General features: G+C 37.7%; 1 protein-coding gene across 2 annotated transcripts; it reads right to left on the minus strand.

Moving 5' to 3' along the window:
• Nucleotides 1–321: 321 nt before the first annotated feature.
• LOC122056003 (formin-like protein 1) lies at nucleotides 322–5,976 on the minus strand. 2 transcript variants are annotated; one of them, XM_042617731.1, is made up of 4 exons: nucleotides 4,415–5,976; nucleotides 4,139–4,299; nucleotides 3,519–3,763; nucleotides 322–1,262 (listed from the first exon to the last, which is right to left on the minus strand). In XM_042617731.1, the coding sequence occupies exons 1-4, from the start codon at nucleotides 5,785–5,787 to the stop codon at nucleotides 480–482; spliced, it is 2,562 nt and encodes an 853-aa protein (XP_042473665.1). In that variant the 5' UTR covers nucleotides 5,788–5,976; the 3' UTR covers nucleotides 322–479. The 2 variants fall into 2 exon arrangements, with proteins under 2 accessions (XP_042473665.1, XP_042473664.1); XM_042617730.1 differs by having other exon boundaries at nucleotides 4,139–4,335.
• Nucleotides 5,977–18,297: the final 12,321 nt, after the last annotated feature.

An 18,297-nucleotide genomic window follows, 5' to 3' on the forward strand; every position in this document is an offset into this window, starting at 1 on the left:
CATAGAAAAGAACTAAATCAACCATTAGATACTATGAGTGCAACAACAAGGAATACTTCAAGTCAAAATTTATTTGCGCTTCTAAAGTGCGAAATCACCTTCACATCTGAGTAGTTGAATGCTAGATCTGAACATGTCTTTACTTGCACCTCGGTCCTCCTGATTTAACTGCTTAAATGACGATTAGTCCTTTTGGGCGATTTGCTCTTATATCAAGTATTGATGCGGTAGAAATTTTGGATTCTATAGAGCGAGGGGGTGAATAGCAAACTTGTAAATTTAAATTTCTCTCTCTTGATAATTACTCGGCAAAGACGCACATTAGATAATAAAACAAACAATGCATAAACAATGAAGAGCGCACCACAGTAGACACTAGGGTTTACTTGGTTCACAATCCCCCAAGATTGTTAAGTCGAAGACTTATGCACAGATTTGCTTGTCCTCATTGATTCTAAAACTCCTAAGGGAAAAAAAAACTACTGATCGCAACAAGTTTTGTTTGCCACATGGGAATGGGGGAAGACTCGTTCTGATGTTTGGTTCATGGGCAAGTGTTGCTCCACAACAATATTTCTCTTATTAATCTTTCCAATTTCTCTGCAAACTTGATCAAGAATTGTGAGAAAATCTCTCACCATCACGAAGATTCTAAATGGATGAGCTTCTTCTTTGGTTGAATCGCCATCAAAGTACTCTGTGAGCTCCTTCACTAAAGACAGTACATAACTCTCTTGAGCTTGGATATGTAGAATTTCATCTTCGGCCTTTCTCAAGAACTCAAGCATTGTCTCGTGGAAGCCATGATCATCTTCATTTGAATATGCATCATTTAGTTGCACTACCTCTTGAATCTTCCCAAGCCCATTGCCAAGGTTGGTGACATGGAAGTTAAGCATATCTGAATCTATTGCAGCTGCCTTCTTGACATTGCTAAGCTCAACTCCCAAACTCGACACAACTTGGACTCCTTGTTTGCAGTAATTAACATCAGATACTGTTTTGGGACAGCTTGTCATGGTTGAACTATTGATAGTGGTAAGGCGTGATCCTACAGCACAACTGATTTCTTGAACAACAAAATGTAAAAGGGTGGTTTTACCATCTCTCCCTTTGATGCCAACAAGCTTAAGGAGCAATTCAAGCTTGAAGGCACTTGCCTCACCATAGTTGGTGCCCACATTCATTTTATTCCTAGATTCCAAAATTGCCCTTAGGAGCTCGTGGAACATCCTGCTATTCTTCAGCTCTTCACAGGCAGCCTGAGACATCAACACAAGTGCTATATGACATAATTGGAAAAAAAAGCATACAGAAAACCTGAAACTATCGATTAACATCACAAGTATTTTCTTTCATCAGAGTTATTAAGAAAGTGCAAGATCAACATGATCTAGATGGATTTATTTTAATTTTCATGTTAGAAAATACATGGATTTTGGACCATTGTGTTAATATTAAACTTTAGCTAATGGCTTATCTATCTTTCTTTTTTTAAAAGAGTATCAAATTGTTACATTATTCCTTCGTGCTCTGCAATTTGCAACATATCTAGGCATTTGGGTGAACTCAGATAATACCTGGCTATCAATTAATGATCTTTATCAAATCCAATTGAGATATGTTAGACGCTCGATCTTAAACTTTTTGCTCAGTGGTTTTACAACGAATTAATTTTTTGTGTTTCTTCTGGGATCTGACAGAAGGGGAACCTTGGCGCAATGGTAAAGTTATTGCGATGTGACCAAAAGGTCACGGGTTCGAATCCTTGAAACAACCTCTTGTAAAAAGCAGGGTAAGGCTGCATACAATGGATCCTTCCCCGGGACCCCGCATGGCGGGAGCTTCGTGCACCGGGCTGCCCTTTTCTTTTTCTGGGATCTGGCAATTAAGGTTATGTAAAATAATAGTTAACTACCTGAATAATAAATACTGGTTCATTTTTTCTTTCTGACATGCTCCTATGAGTATTGATACATATGCTCACTCCAAATCAAGGTCCAAGCATCCATTTTTAGACAACTTAGAGTTCTTCAGTTCAGCAGAATTATAATTGAGTAGAGGACATGTCATTCAGTGGTGTAAGGTGAAATTTCTAGAGGACTTGATGATTCAACTTATACATCATAGGTAGATACAAAAGAGCGTGGATAAAGGAGTAAGATGGAAGTGGCTCCGGTAGTCAGTTCAGATCTTTCACAAATGGCATCTATTTGTATAATCCAAAATATTGAATGGCATAAGCAGTCATGCTCAAGGATTCCTCAGATGGGATTTATTTCATAGTGGCGTAGATCCACTATGCACTAATCTTTATTAACACTCCAGAAGGATGTTTTATGAATTACAATTTCATGCATTTATTTGCACAAAAAAATGACTAAGTGGACTATCTATATAGCATGATGTTAGCATAGATCCAATATGCACCAAAATTTATTAGCACTCCAGAAGGATTTTTATTGAATTACAATTTCATGCATTTATATACACAAATTTGCTAATATAAAAGACTAAATGGGTTGTGTATATAGAATGATGTTAGCGTAGATCACCATGCACCAAACTTTATTGACACTCCAGAAGGCTATTTTATGAATAACAATTTGATGCATTTAATCACACAAATTGGCTAATATGAAAGACTAATTGCATTATCTATATTGCACAATTTTAGGATCCACTATGCACCAAACTTTATTAACACTCCAGAAGCCTTTTAATGAATTACAATTTCATGCATTTATCTACACATATTAGCTACTATAAAAGACTAAATCGATCGTCTATGAAGCATAATGTTCAATGGTCTGAAACAGCAATCAATCAATATTTAACACCAGTAGTCGACAATAACTTCTACATAGTATCAATAAATCAATTTGTGAATGCCCAACATAACCAACAGTTTTAATGTATAATCAAGATCATCGGTTACTGACAGCTTCTCTAATGAGGAAAAGAAAAATAAATCATCTAGTCTTGTCAGTAAACATTAAATATGACTAATGAAACATTAATTTATACGACTGTGATTGATGTAAACAAACTTAGAACACAAAATATCAAAATAACATGACACTAAGAAATTAAATGAACTCAGACCAATCCATGAAACAAAATGTAAAATGCCATATATCCAACACTTTACATATATATATAGATAAGAAAACTTCATATATTCTCTGTGCAGTTGTAGTATTATATGGAACCTTGCTGTATGCTCCAATAAGTAAACAACTTTACAAACATGCAAGTTCATGATCAGTAAATGCCTTCTTCAGCAGACATCAAGTTCTTTAATGGTAAATGAATGCCTTCTTGCACATGCATTTCATGATTTAAAAGGTGAATAAATGTCTCCTACCAGGTACTTAGTGAAATACAAAAAATAATCAAAGGTGAACTAGTTCAAATAGTTCAAAAAAATAAAATTTCATGAAAATTTCAGAATAGAATCAAATTGTGCAGTATATTATCAGGTGAAATTTGATATGAATTAGCAAAAATAGACTTACCTTGAGAGCCCTGAAAAGATCATTTAGGAAATTGACCTCTGAATCAAAATTAGAAATGTAAAGCAGGGCAACAACTCTCTTAAATGCATACGGGATACTAATCACTGACTTCAAGAAGCTTTCAGCTGGACCAAGCTTCAGAGGTGGTTTCTCTTTATATTGTTTCAATTTGATCTCTTCATCTCTGCTTGGAATCATTTCCGTAAGCGCCTCCAAAACATTTTTCCCCAAACTATCAGCTTTACCTTTACAGATATAATGTTAATGAAAACATGATAGCATCTAACAAAGTTGGGTCATACTTGATGGTAGATGTACAAAAAAAAAAATTGGTTCTCAAAATTCAGAAAATACACTTAAGGCAAACACAAGATAAGGTCATACACAATATACTTTAAAAGAAAAGATCTCTTGTAAAGTAATTAATAATGCCACCTACCAGATCATAAGATTTAAAGAGAAATTTATATTAATAAATTCATCCCAAAATGAGCTAAAAATGATGATATTATTCACCAACTAGCCTTGGCATAAGCAGTAAGTAAAGCAGATCAGGCAAACAGATAGAGCATAGACTTAACAGAATTTCCAGTTGCACATGTCAAAGGGTGATTTGATACCTTCCAAGATAGCCTCACAGACATTTTCTTTCGTCAAATTAAAATCCTTTAGCAAATTTGAAATGTTCTGAGATTTGTTAGGATCAAGGATCCTGGTTTCTTGGGCCAAGGAAGGATCTAATGGACCACCAGCAATCCCTTTTGTGGCCATTGTTGTCTTTCTGCCAAACAAAGTATCAATCATCTCCTTGTTTAGTCTGGAAAAAATACATTCAAGAGGATTCATGAGGATCCGATTAGCATATAAATGGTTTTCAAGATTTGACCAGGACTCACTGGAAATGGCCAGATTTCGGCTGATCCCAAACCATTGATGGATCAGAGCTTGAAGGAACCTTATCCCAATGGAGAGGCTTCAACATTGGGAGAAGGTTCTCACGCTTATCATCAGTGTTGGAACCCTTTGGCTCTGCGGAGAAACTCCATGATCCTGGCGAGAGCGGAGGTCCAAGAACTGGTGGCTGGAAATCAGGTAACTTAACATTTGGACCATCTGGACAACCAAATAGAGGGGTTTTCCCAACAGCAACAGAGGTTCCAGCAAAATCACCTATTTGTTTTGGATACCACAAGTTAACCTTTGCATTAAAGTCCGCATCTGGTGGGGAATATGGTGGGGAAATCGTAAGTTGCCTTCTCTTGGGAGGCGACGGCGTTGGTGGACGCAGAAGAGGCGGAGGCCGTAATGGTGGCGGTGAGGAGGTGTTGGGCGACGACCGGGAGGGAGAGAAAACTCCATTGGAAGAAATGTTTGTCGGTGCACTAAGCGTCGAGCTTCCTGATCCGCATCTCTCCATCTCCACACCAACAGCAGCCTTCTTTGAGCCGGACCCAAGCGCGGCGGCGTCACCGCCCTTTTCTTCATGGGAGTTCATCGGGGAGCAGTATTCCTCCTCCAGATCGGACGAGAGACCACCCCCTGCATTCCGGCGAGGCAGCGGGGGGAGCGGGCGGAGCTCCGGCGAGTCGAGCTTCCTGTACGGAGAGCCACCTCCAGCGTTGGAACTCTCGCTTGCGCGGCCGCGAGAGCTGACGAGGGTACCGAGGTACAAAAACTCCGAGCTTGTGCCTGCACCATCGGGTTTCGGAGCAGCGGCAGAAGAGGAAGGGGAAAGCTTGCGACCATCGGAAGCTGTGGTATCAGGAGGAAAGAACCGAAGACTGTCAGACCCGGCGTCCTTGTGGCCGCTGCAGCAGCCGCGACGACGGCGGATGTAAACGAAGAAGGCGAAGGAGAGGCCGAGGAGGAGGAGGGCGAGGAGAGAGAGGACGAGGGCAGAGACTAGCCTGGGGTGAAGGCGGCGGGAGGGGGAAGAGACGAAGGAGGAAATGTTGGCAGGGAAGGTAGGGAGGTGGGAAACGGGAGAAGGCGGAGAGGGAGGTGGCGAAGAGGGGTACAACGGGAAGAAGGGATGCAAGCTTGAGATAGAAGAGGAGGAAGAGGAGGGGTATTTTGGGAAGGAAGGGGAAGGGGAAGGGGCAGGGGAAGGGGAAGGAGGTCGGGTCGGAAGTAGGGACGATGAGGCGAGTGGAAAGAAAGGTTGATATAGAGTTCTCCTGTTGTGTATAACAATAGCATCAGCAGCAGAGCAGTGAGGGGTCTTACTGAGGGTGAGGAGGAAGAAAGCGAAAGCCAAGAGTAACGTCATTTTTGTTTAAGAGATGGAGAAAGGAGATGGAACTTGGATGGAGTTCACTTCACTAGGGCATGCAAGCTGCGGGAGGAGGAGGAAGCGGAGGAGGGAGTTGGAACTTGGAACTTGGAACTCGGGAGAGAGAGAAACTGTGAGTTCACGGAGAAGGGTCGATGCCACCGAGCAACGAGGCGTGCGTTCGCCTTCTGTAGCCGAACAAGGTGCGACAAATAAATAATTAATAATTAATCATTTATTAAATTACAACTATTTTTTATTCGAATTATAAAAGACGTCATTTTCCATTTTTTATTAGAATTATAAAAAATATTTTTTTATTTATTATCAAAATAATATTCTATTAGGACTCGATCTATTTTTATTTCCAATGATATTATAATATTTATAAAATCATAATTACCATACAATTACAGGTTATAATTTCATAAATATTATAATATAATATTAATGAATATTAATAAAAATAAACTATCTGTTTTAAAGTTGCGACACGAATTACAGTAGAAATAGAAATAAGAAAATTATAGAAGATGATGGACACTAAGAAAATTTTTCATAAAGATGATTTACATTAATAAAATTATATATGACGTTGAATTAAATGATGAGAATGATTATAGGTATAGATTTGATAATAAAATAGAATGTAAATGGAAATGGAAATGAAACTCACCTAGTTATATGAGTTTTGTTGATTTCTAAAAATCTAAAAATCATTCTCAAATTATCATTCCCAAACTTACAAACTAAACACTATCTTTTACTATCATTACATTCCCTCATTCCCAAATTCATCAACCAAACACCCACCTAGTTATATGGGTTAATTTTAAGTTTTGATTAGGTTTAACTTAAACAAATTATTGGTATAAAGTTGAGTTAGAATTAACTAAATTGTAAGTTTGAATTAATTCAGAGTTAAATTTGTTGAAGTTAGTAAACAAAATTAAGTAAAGTTAAGGTTAAATTTGATTCAATTTTAATTAAAATAAATTATGATTTAATTAAAGTTAAATTTTTAATTCAAGTTGTTAAGTTAAATTAAGGTAGGTCTTAATTAACTTGTGATATGGGTTATAAAGAGTTGAGTCGGTGTAATAATGTGAAAAGGAATATAAGGGGAAGAAAGAAGAAGTAAGGAGACTCAGTCAAGATTACCTCGCTCGAAGATGTGATCTCGGGCGATCGAGCAGACGTACAGATCCAAATCGCCAGAAGGGGTCCAGCTTAGCGCGGTCGGTAGAACAAGCCTGGATGAACATATATGTAACTCGCTCGGTAATGTAATCTCGGGCGGCCTAGCAGACGTATGGACCCAAATCGCCAGAAGGGGTCCAGCTTAGCGCAGTCGGTAGAACAAGCCTGGACGAACATATATGTAACTCGCTCGGTAATGTAATCCCGGGTGGCCTAGTAGACGTACGGACCCAAATCGCCAAAAGGAGTCTAGCTTAGCATGGCTGGTAGAACAAGCCTGGACGAACATATATGTAACTCGCTCGGTAATGTAATCTCGGACGACCTAGCAGGCGTGCGGACCTAAAGCATCAGAAGGGGTTCATCTTAACATGGTCGGTATAATAAGCCCGGACGAGCATACACATAACTCGCTTGGTAATGTAATCTCGTGCAACCAAGCGGACGTACGGACCTAAAGCACCAGAAAGGACTTGGCTTAACGCGGTTGGTAGAACAACCCTGGCCGAGCATATGAGTTTGGCAGACAAAGATCAGTCAAGTATAAGTAGTCGACCGAGTATAGAAGTACTTAGCTTCATGCAGAATGAAGACATAGCACGTTCGGTAGGCAAAGACCGATCTAACGTGTTGGACCCCATGGTTATTTTGATGTGATCAACCAAAGTTAATTAGGTCCTGTGTATTTTTGATCCCTGTGTCTAAGTGTGCAGGAGCTTAGGAGTGCAGGAGCTTAGGAGCGCAGGAAGTCGAGCGAAAGACGCAGCTAGCGAGAAAGACGACACAGGAAGGGAGCTGACGGGCTCGATGCGTCCGAAGGACGAGAAAGCTGCAGAAGAGTACACCGGTGGGCAAGAAGAACGTGTGCGACGTTCGAGGGACGTAAAGCCGGGACGGAAGACTACTCGAGGAGAAGGCCGGGAACTGGGTTCGGGTGAACCCTATTCCGGTTGGCCGGAATCATCCAAACGAACGGAGAACCGGAAGCCAAAGAAGTAAAAAGAGAAGCTGGAAACACTTATATACCTGTTAGCTTTAAGGCGCCTCAAGCAGGATTAGAGGCACCTCAACCTTGAAGGCGCCTCAAGCAGGGTTGGAGGCGCCTTCATGCTTGTTTGAGGCGCCTCAGACAAGTCAAAGATGACCATTTGCGCAATGGATAAAGTTTTATCCATCCACTCGTTGGAAGCGCCTTGGACCTCTGTTGGAGGCGCCTTGGACCTTCGAGATAAGATTTCTATGAGCTATAAAATGGCCCCTGGAGATAGGAAATAGTAATTCATTCAAGCATTCAACTCTGTAATCAATTCCTAGCAACTAGTGAGCGTTCTAAGTGTAAAAAGACTTCTCTGCCTATAGTGAAGGAGACTCTACTAGTGGAGTTGTTCAACCGCCTTGGATTAACAACCGTCTTAGTTGTAACCAAGTCAATTTCTGGTTTCCCTTTTATTTCTGCTTTTAATTTATTTGTTTAATGTTTTATTTTTTAGTTGAAAGTCTTGAGGAGGGTATATTTTGATTTTTCAGGCAATTCACCCCCCTCTTGTCGGCCCCGCTGCACCAACAAGTGGTATCAGAGCCCGACCGTCTCAGAAGAACTAACCGCCAACTGAAGCACAAAGATTAGGATGATGGCCGGAGCGAACATTCATCCCCGAAGTTCGACGGAGACTTCGCTACGTGGAAACGCAAAATGGAGGTATTTTTTAAGACCGAATTCGACATTCTTTTAATAATTAAATATAGATATACAGCGCCAAAAGACAAAGCAGAATGCAACTGGACGAAGAAGGAGCAGGCCGATTGCGTAGCCAACGGAAAGGCGGAATTTCACCTACTCAATGTTCTGCCACCCCAGGAGGTAAGTCGGATTGGAAGCTACGACTCCGCCAAAGACCTCTGGGATAAATTCCTGGAGCTCCACGAGGGCACCTCAGAAGCGAAGCTAGCAAGGCGAGGCATGGCGAGACACTAGTCCTTCTTGGATATGAGATCATCCACCACCACCTAGACAAAGCCTTTTAAAGAAATCTAATATTTAATTTCCTTATATAACTCTAGGTTTAACCAAAAGGAACAATCGAATCACAAATTCAAAAAACAAAACAAAAGAAACACAACTTCGAATATCTAATCCAAAAATCTAGAATCTCTAGTCTCTTGTGTTTGGAATTCATACAAAGAAAAACTAGTATGATGCGGAAAAGAATTACTAGTTATACCTTTCTTTGTATGCAACAATCTCTTGATCTTCTACCGTATTCCTCTTCTTATCTCGGCGTTGTGTGGGCAACGATCTACCGAGATGAGAACCACCCAAGCCCTTCTTCTTCCTTCTTGCTAGTTTCGGCCAAACACTTCTCTTTGGGATGAAGAGTTTCGGCCACCACCACCAAGCTCCAAGGGATGTTAGAAACAAAACCTCCTTTCTCTCCTTCTTCTCCTAGCTAGAACCGACCACCAACAAAAGCTCCAAGAGAGGGATGAAACCGGCCACTAAAGAAGAAGAGAAGAGGAGAAGAGCAAGGTCTAGGGCCGACCACCACCAAGGAAGAGAGGGAGGAAAATAGAATAGAGTTGTCTCTCATGAAGGCACCCCTACCCTCTCTTTTATATTCCTTGGTCTTGGCAAATAAGAAAAAATTAAATAAAACTTTCCTTATTTTCTTTGCCATGAAAAGGAAAATTTTAATTAATAAAAACCAATTTCCTTTTCCTAAATATCATGGTCAGCCACCTCATTGCTCCAAGCAAGGAAAGTTTTAACACAAAATTAAAACTTCATAATTTGTTTCTGGAAATTTTAAAATAAAAATTTCTCTAATAATTTTTCCTTTCATGGTTGGTTATAAAAGGAATTTTATAAATTAAAATCTCTCTATTAAAACATGTGGATAATTTCCAAAAAGGAAAGTTATCTTTTAAAATTAAAATCTTCCTCTCAATCTACAAATAAGAAAAAATATCAAATCTTTTCTTAATCTTTTGTAGAAACTTATAAAATTAAAAGAAAAAAATTATAATTTTAAAACTCTCTTTTAAATCATGAACATGGTTACAAAAATGAAAGTTTTCTCAAAATTAAAATCTTCCTTTCAATCTACAAATAAGGAAAGATATCAAATATTTTCTTAATCTCTTGTAGAAAGTTATAAAAGGAAAGATTTATAATTTTAAACTCTCTTTTAAAACTATGGAATCCACATAAGAAAATTTTTAAAAAAATTAAAATCCTTTTAATTTGATGTGGTCGGCCACACCAAGCTTGGGTTCAAGCTAAGGTCGGCCACACAACTTGGCTCATCCTATTTGCTTGGCCGGCCCAAGCTTGGGTTCCAAGCTTGCTTGGCCGACCACCTTAGGATGGGTATAAATTAAAGGTGGATATAATACTTTATAAATAAGAGGCTACGATAGGGACCGAGAGGAGGAATTGGTTTTGGTCTCCCGATGAAATTAAGCTTTCCGTGTTCGTCCTGAACACTCAACTTAATTTCATCAATAATAATTCATACCACTAAAGAATTATTATTGAACTACCGCACCAATCTCAAATTATATTTTGGACTTCTTCTTATTATGAATGTGTTAATCTCCCTGCGTTTAAGATGTCGAATGTCCACTAATTAAATGAGTTACTGACAACTCACTTCAATTAATATCTTTGTCCAAGAGTAGTACCACTCAACCTTATCGTTATGTCGGACTAAGTCCACCTACAGGGTTTAACATGACAATCCTTATGAGCTCCTCTTAGGGACATTATCAACCTAGATTACTAGGACACAGTTTCCTTCTATAATCAACAACACACGCTATAAGTAATATTATTTTCCAACTTATCGGGCCTTTTGATTTATCGAGCTAAATCTCACCCTTTGATAAGTTAAAGAAATAAATACTAAATATATGTACTTATTATTATATTAGGATTAAGAGCACATACTTCCATAATAACTAAGGTCTTGTTCTTTTATTAAGTCAGTATAAAAAGAACTTACCTTAAATGATCCTGCTCAATATACTTAGAGTGTACTAGTGTAATTTATTAGTCGAGATAAACTAATACCTAATTACACTATGACTATTCCAATGGTTTGTTCCTTTCCATCTTAGTTGCAAGCTCCTGTTTATAATTTATAAAGAACCGATAACATGATCTTCTGTGTGTGACACCACACACCATGTTATCTACAATATAAATTAATTGAACAACTACACTTAGCATAAATGTAGATATTTTTGACCAATGTGATTCTTTATTTCAAAATAAATATTTACAAAAGCTAGGCTTTTAGTATACACTCTAATATAATTCTCATAACAGGTCATATCCAATGAACTAGCTACCCTAAGCCAGTATCTGTATGTTTACTCTTAATATTCTAATATTTCTAGCCAGTGAGGATTGACTATTTGATTAAACTAAGGAGTATAACATATGCTAATATTATAGAATTGATGATGCATAATCTTATCAATTCATTGACTAGGGAATACGTATATAATTACAAATAGAGAGATTCTTGTTAATTGTGATCCAACCATAATTTCTCTCTCATGTTATGCATTATATTACAGACTTTATTAATTGAGTCTAAGATCAATATCATATATATGGAATGCACACTCAAATAAGAAATTTTATTTATCTAATAAATAATATAATATTTAAAGCGATTGTCTTAGGACACCTCTTAAATATAATAGAAAGAACAAGAGTACTAGAGCACAAGAATGAATGAGAGTTTGAGTGAATTAGCGATTTGCAAGCGCAGCCTCAAGGCCCTTTATATAACCCTCCTCTATTGCTAACGTGACACTCTCCGATTGATTGGAACATCCCTGGTCACTTAGAGGATACTGACGTGGCTACAACATCTATCTAGTAGATAACATTATTCATGTTCTCTGGTTAACTATAAGTCCTCTAGTCATTTGGAGAAGAGTCAAACCTGATCTTGACCCAACTTGCTCGGATCGCTTGGATTACGCAGATCACTAAACTTCATTCTCTATTAGTCACGTGGAAGTAGCTCCAGTCACTTGTGTGCTTTGATTGCCCCAACTCTGATATGGTCATGTGGACTCTCTAATTTCCCTCATTGAGAATTATCACCAGTCAGTCAGTCAAACTCCCTCCGATCACTTAGAATCGTCAAACTTTACTTCCTTGTAATGGTTATGTGTAATGTGTATGATAGAGAATGTAAAGTTACTCACACTTTGTCATGCCTTGAGAGTATACTCATCTATAAGACAGGATAATACCCCCTACTGACAATATATGAAAATTGATATTAAACCAATTAAAGCCAACAAAATATTAATATAATATAAAATAACCAAGTTTATAAACGGTAATGTGTGTATATATGCATGTATATATTGTTGGGACCTTGCGGCTGGCAAGAGGAGGGTGAATTATCCTGCACAATAAAAATAACAAACACATTTCTCGACTTTTCAAGATAAGTTAAAAAAACACTTATTTAATAAGAAACTAATTAAAAAGAGAAAGAGGAGGCAAATATTGTACTTAGTTTGTAATCAGGGGATTGTTAGTCCAAGATATTGAAAGCTCACTATCAAATCTTCTGTTGGCAGAAAAAGTCTCTTACAACAGTTAAAGCATTAGATCGTAAAGTAGAATTGCAGAGAAGAGTATTTACAAGTATTATGTAGACTACTAAGATTAAGGTTGTATTTATAGTCTTGCTCTGGGCGCCTAGAAGGGTTCCAGGCGCCTAGGTGTAGATAAAACTTTATCCATGGTGTAATAGATTGCAACGAGTGACCAGAGGCACCTTGCTAAGGTGCCCCCGACTGGACAAAAGAGGTCCGGGCGCCCGGACTCCAGTAAACTCCACTTTGACTTTTTGTCCGAGTCTTCTGCTTCGGCTCCACTCGCTTGGGTAATTTTGGCCAGGCGGAATAGGGCTCACCTGAACCTATTTTCGGCCTTCTCGAGCAACCTTTCGCTCCGGCTTCTCGTCCCTCATAAATGTCGCACACTTCCTTCTTGTCCGCCAGCGTACTATTCTGCAGCACCTCGTCCCTCGGACGCACCGAGCATGTCGACTCTCTTTCGTGCCGGCCTTCTCGCTAGTTGCGTCTTTCGCTCAACTTCCCGCGCCTAAGTTCCTGTACACTTAGACATAAGGCGTCAAACCATAACATAACCTAACTTGACTTGGTTGATCACATCAGAACTACCACGGGGTACTTACAACCTCCCCTTTTTAATATAAGCAAACTAAGTTAAGTTAGAGTAAAAATAAAAAACAAATAACAGTAAGATAATAAGTATAAATTTTGTAATTACAAAAAATATACAGAAATCAAAATGTACCCTCCCCTTAGACTTAACCTCTAATTCTCCCCCTTTGATCACATTAAAAATAGGGGTATACTATGAAAATAACTTAAAGTAACTTCAAAACAGAGTCTACGGGATAAAAATACAGCGACTATCATCTATAAAAATCATAAACTTTAAATTTCGAAAATCTGGATTTTTATAATTTATAAACCATTTTTGAAAAAAAAGATTGAAAACAAAATATTTGTAATCATGAAAAAAATTATGAAAACATTTTTATAATGTTTGAACAGTCATATCCAAATCAGAGATAAAATTTTCATGAAAAATAGAAATTAATTTAAGTCGTAATAAATTCTTTTCTATATAAAGACATATTTTCTTTAAAAATTACTTAAAAGTAGTTTCTAAGCTCAAAAAATCATGAATTTTTTTTTGAATATGTATTATAGTAAGTTTCTTTGTAAAAAAAAAAATTCAAAAAATAACTTTTTGAGAATTTTTAATATTAAAAGTAAACATTTAGATAAATAATTCATATAAAATTTAATAATGGTTAAAAATTTTGAAAATATTTTCTTGGACAGGGAACATGATAACTTTTCACAGAAAAATGAACTTTGCAAAAAATACTCTGTGAATTATTTTTGAATTAAAAAAATTAATTTTTGTTAAAAAATTCATAAAAAGTAATTTAACAGCCAAAAAAATTTGAAAATTTTCCTACATATAAGTGATGAAGTCATCTTTCTCGGAAAAATTAATTTCCAATAGAAATTATACGAAACAATTTATTTAAATAATTCTAAGCAAACAACAAAAATTAAATTAATTAAAAGTACGACATGCATAAAAATTAAATTTAAGCATAATTTTAAAACCTAATATAGGTCTCTTCCTACCAGATTAATCAAAAATTTTCTCAAACTATATTTTTGTGATATTCTTCTAATTTGGCCCTTATGATATCTAAAGTGTCAGTTTGGTCTTTTAAATTTTGAAATAGCTATATTCGAACATGCAGAATCCTTTAAATTTTCTATTTCTATTTTTAATTTTTTATTTTCAAATTTTAGTTTGTTGAAATCTTCTAATCGACAAGATGTTGCTAAAGTTCCTTTTAACTCATTATTTTCTTTTAAGAATTTTTTATTATCATTTTCTAGTTGACATGAATTTTTTGATAATATTTTATAAATGAAAATAACTTATCAGGAGATAGAGATCATACCTGACTTACCTTGTCAATCTCATTATTTTAAGCTCTCCCTGTACTGTTGCTTCCTTCTAACGTTGCTCCTCCTTTATCGATGGTCTTGATGCTCATTTTGGATGAGCTTGCTTTATCTACTTCTTCTTGGTGGCTTGCCATCAGTGCAAGTCCGACTTGGGCTTCGATCTCTAATTCTGACGGCGTTTTGTCCCACGTCGTCTTTAGGTTTCTGCGGTTTATCTGGGTCGGCTTCTTATCATTTTTTTTTATTCTTATCCTTGTTCTTCAATTTTGGACAATTGTATTTAATGTGTCATTCTTCATTGCAATGATAGCATCTCACCTTTCTTTTCCTTCTTTTTGGCCTGCACTTGATTGAGTTTGTTAGTCTTAAAAAACTTTTTAAATTTTCTTACCATAAACGTCATTTCGTCATCATCAAGGGAGGTTTCAAAATCTGGTTAGTCCATTTTGCCTTCAAGGCAATATTATGTTTTGACTCCTTCTTTAGATCTCTATATCTTAACTCATGGATTTCAAAAGTTGAAAAAAGTTCTTCTAAATTACTTATCTCTAAGTTCTTAGAGATGAAATATGCATCTACTAGGGCTGACCATTCAGGAGTTCTAAGAAAAGTGTTAAACACGTACCTTAGTGAATATCGGTTGATTATCTTTTATGCGAGATTTGTGAGTCCAGTGATGAGTTCTTTGATCCTCGAGTGAAGGTGTGCGACGGTTTTGCCTTCTTCTAATCGGAGGTTGTTGATCTAGTTTCGGAGCAGGTCTCGTTTCACGAGTTTTGCCTCCGAGATTTCTTCATGTAGTTATAGGAATTTCTCCCAAAGCTCCTTGGCTGACTCATAGCCTCTAATCCGGTTAACTTCTTGTAGTGGTAAAATGCTCAACAGATGAAATTCTGTCTTACCATTTGCCACGAAGTCGACTTACTCTTTTTTTGTCCATTGATATTCTTCTTTGTTGTTCCCTTGCTGATCCTTTTTATAGCCTTCGGTGCTATAAAATCATATTTCATTATTATTAATAATTCAAAGTCAGTTTTTAAAAATAGCTTCATCTTCTTTTTCTAAATTGCGAACTCCCCCTTAAACTTAGGCGGGTAGATGCTCGATTTAGCCATCGTCTTCTGTGCTTTGATCGGTGGTTACTCCTTTAGAAGTGATTGGACTCTTACACCACTTGTTGGGACCTTGTAGTTGACAAAAGATAAGTGAATTACCTTGTACAATAAAAATAACAAATACCTTTCTCAACTTTTCAAGCTAAGTTAAAAAAACACTTGTTTAATAAGAAACTGATTAAAAAAGATAAATAAGAGGTAGAATTTTTTTACTTGGTTTGCAATCAGGGGATTGCTAGTCCAAGACGTTGAAAGCTCACTATCAAATCTCCTTCTGGCGGAGAAGCCTCTTACAGTAGTTAAAGCACTAAATCACATAGTAGAACTGAAAAGAAGATTGTTTACAAATATTGTGTAGATTACTAAGATCAGGGTTGTATTTATAGCCTTACTCTGAGATCTTGGAAGGGTTCTGGGCGTCTGAGTGTGGATAAAACTTTATCCATGACGCAACGGATCGTAATAGGTGAAGATAGAATTTTCTAGTCCAAATGTCTGGACTAGGTCCGGGCGCCCTGACTGCCTTCAACTAGGGGTGCCTCACCAAGGCACCCTAGCTGGACAAAAGAGGTCCGGGCACCCAAGTAGCTATGGGCGCCCAGACTCAAGTCAACTCCATGTTGACTTTTTGTTCGGGTCTTCCGCTCCGGCTCTGCTCGCTTGATTGATTTTGGCCATCCGGAATAGGGCTCATCCGAACCCATTTTCCGGCCTTCTCAAGCAACCTTTTGCTCCGGATTCTCATCCATTAAAAACGTCACGCGCTTCCTTCTAGTCCACCAGCGTACTCTTCCATAGTGCCTTGTCCCTCGAATGTGGTGAGCCCGTTGACTCTCTTTCGCGTTGTCCTTCTCGCTAGCTGTGCCTTTCACTCAACTTCCTGTGCTCCTAAGTTCCTACACACTTAGACACAAGGCATTAAACCATTACAGGACCTAACTTGACTTGGTTGATCATATCAAAACTATCATGGGGTACTTACACATATAAACATAATAGATTGAACAAAATCAAAGTTATACATAACTCGAATATTCGACGAGGAAGAAAACAAATCATAAACCGAGATAGTGGAAAAGAAAACAAACAACTTAAAAAGAGACTCAAACATGAGTGTGATTGACAACTTGAACCTCTAAGCGACATAACACATCTTCGACCTACTAATCTAGAAGTCAAAGAAAAAGAAAGGGGAAATGAGTATAATTGACTCAGCAAGTAGATAGAAAGATAGTACATGAATTAACTTGAATTGGAGTCAAAAGGAAGCAAGTTTAGGTAAAATACTTATTAAAAAGTAAGAGTGTCAATATAATAATCTATTAATCAAACTATAAACAACATAACCTTTCACTAACCTGCTCAGTCAGGTGTAGCCAATAAATCCAGAGTACATACAATATACCCAATAACCATTTACATAAACTCAACATATAACAAGCATATAACAAGTCATAACTGTGCACAACAATATGCTAGCACATATGGGCCTCATAGGTAGTCGGGGTATCCACTATCTGCGGGCAACAATATATGCTACCACTATTTGGTCTAGTAGACAGATAGGATAAGGTAGTTGTTTAGCTCCTTAGCTACTGAATATGGGTGACAATACATGCTACCACTATTTGATCTATTGAGCAGTCAGAGCATATAAATATCACTATTTGTGGTGCGACAATACACGCTACCACTACCTGGTCTAGTGGGTAGACAAGACGTGTAGTTATGTAGCTACGAACTGCAGGCGACAACACGATATCACTATATAGTCTAGTGGGAAATCCAGATGAAAATGTATACACAACAATGATAACCAAACAAGCAGAAATAATCACATCTAAGGGTTAACTCTACAAGCTACACTATCATGAACATAACGACACAAGTATAAACAATACATAACATGGATAGCAAAGATGTTAGGATCGGTTGCGCTAGAAGGGGGGGGTGAATGACTCACTTCTTTTCTGACCAACTTTGTTTTGCACAGCGGAAATCTGAAGGCAATGCTAACTCCGGTATTTACTTGGTATCCACCTCCTCAAGAAGGTGACTAGTCGAAGGATCCACACCACTTACACTCTTTCATTATCAAAAACTCTCCTTCACGGAATCACACCGAAGGTGGAGATACCTTAACAGAAATACAACTCTCCATTCTCTCCAAAGTAAATATCACAGACACTACAAAGAAGAAGAAGAGAAGGATTACAAGCTTTAACCGGCTTCTTCTTTGCAGGTGAGACTTCAGTAAGTAGTGGAGAGGAGCTTGAACCCTTTTTCTAGAATCTTGATCACTTGAGAGCTTTCAAAAGACTTGGAGAGCAATGGAACAGTATGTTTTTCGTTCTATCTGTTTTCTAGTTTCTTCCCGTGCTTTAAACGTTGAGAAAAACAAGCCGTTTCTCACGCCGCCATCGCCGTGGATCGATTGAGATTATATCCCAATCGATTCACAAGTATCCGTTGGAAGTTATCGCGTCAAGATCAACGGCGCAGATTCTTTCATTGAGCTTGGATCGATTGGAGCAGATTTTGAATTGATCCAGACACCTGCTCGTGAAATCGCAGCTTTGTGAATCGATCGGCCGATCGATTCAATACCTTGAATCGCTCGGCTGATCGATTC

Source organism: Zingiber officinale, chromosome 3B (assembly GCF_018446385.1).
Source record: "Zingiber officinale cultivar Zhangliang chromosome 3B, Zo_v1.1, whole genome shotgun sequence".
In the NCBI taxonomy this organism is placed as follows: Eukaryota; Viridiplantae; Streptophyta; class Magnoliopsida; order Zingiberales; family Zingiberaceae; genus Zingiber; species Zingiber officinale.

Bases quoted from the DNA above. Each gene is read 5' to 3' on its own strand.
- LOC122056003 (XM_042617730.1), bottom strand. From the start codon at position 5,787: ATGACGTTACTCTTGGCTTTCGCTTTCTTCCTCCTCACCCTCAGTAAG. The intron at 4,336-4,414 runs GTGAGTCCTGGT...TATTTTTTCCAG, and splicing joins CCGAAATCTGGCCATTTCCA to ACTAAACAAGGAGATGATTG. The intron at 1,263-3,518 runs GTAAGTCTATTT...TTGATGTCTCAG, and splicing joins ATCTTTTCAGGGCTCTCAAG to GCTGCCTGTGAAGAGCTGAA.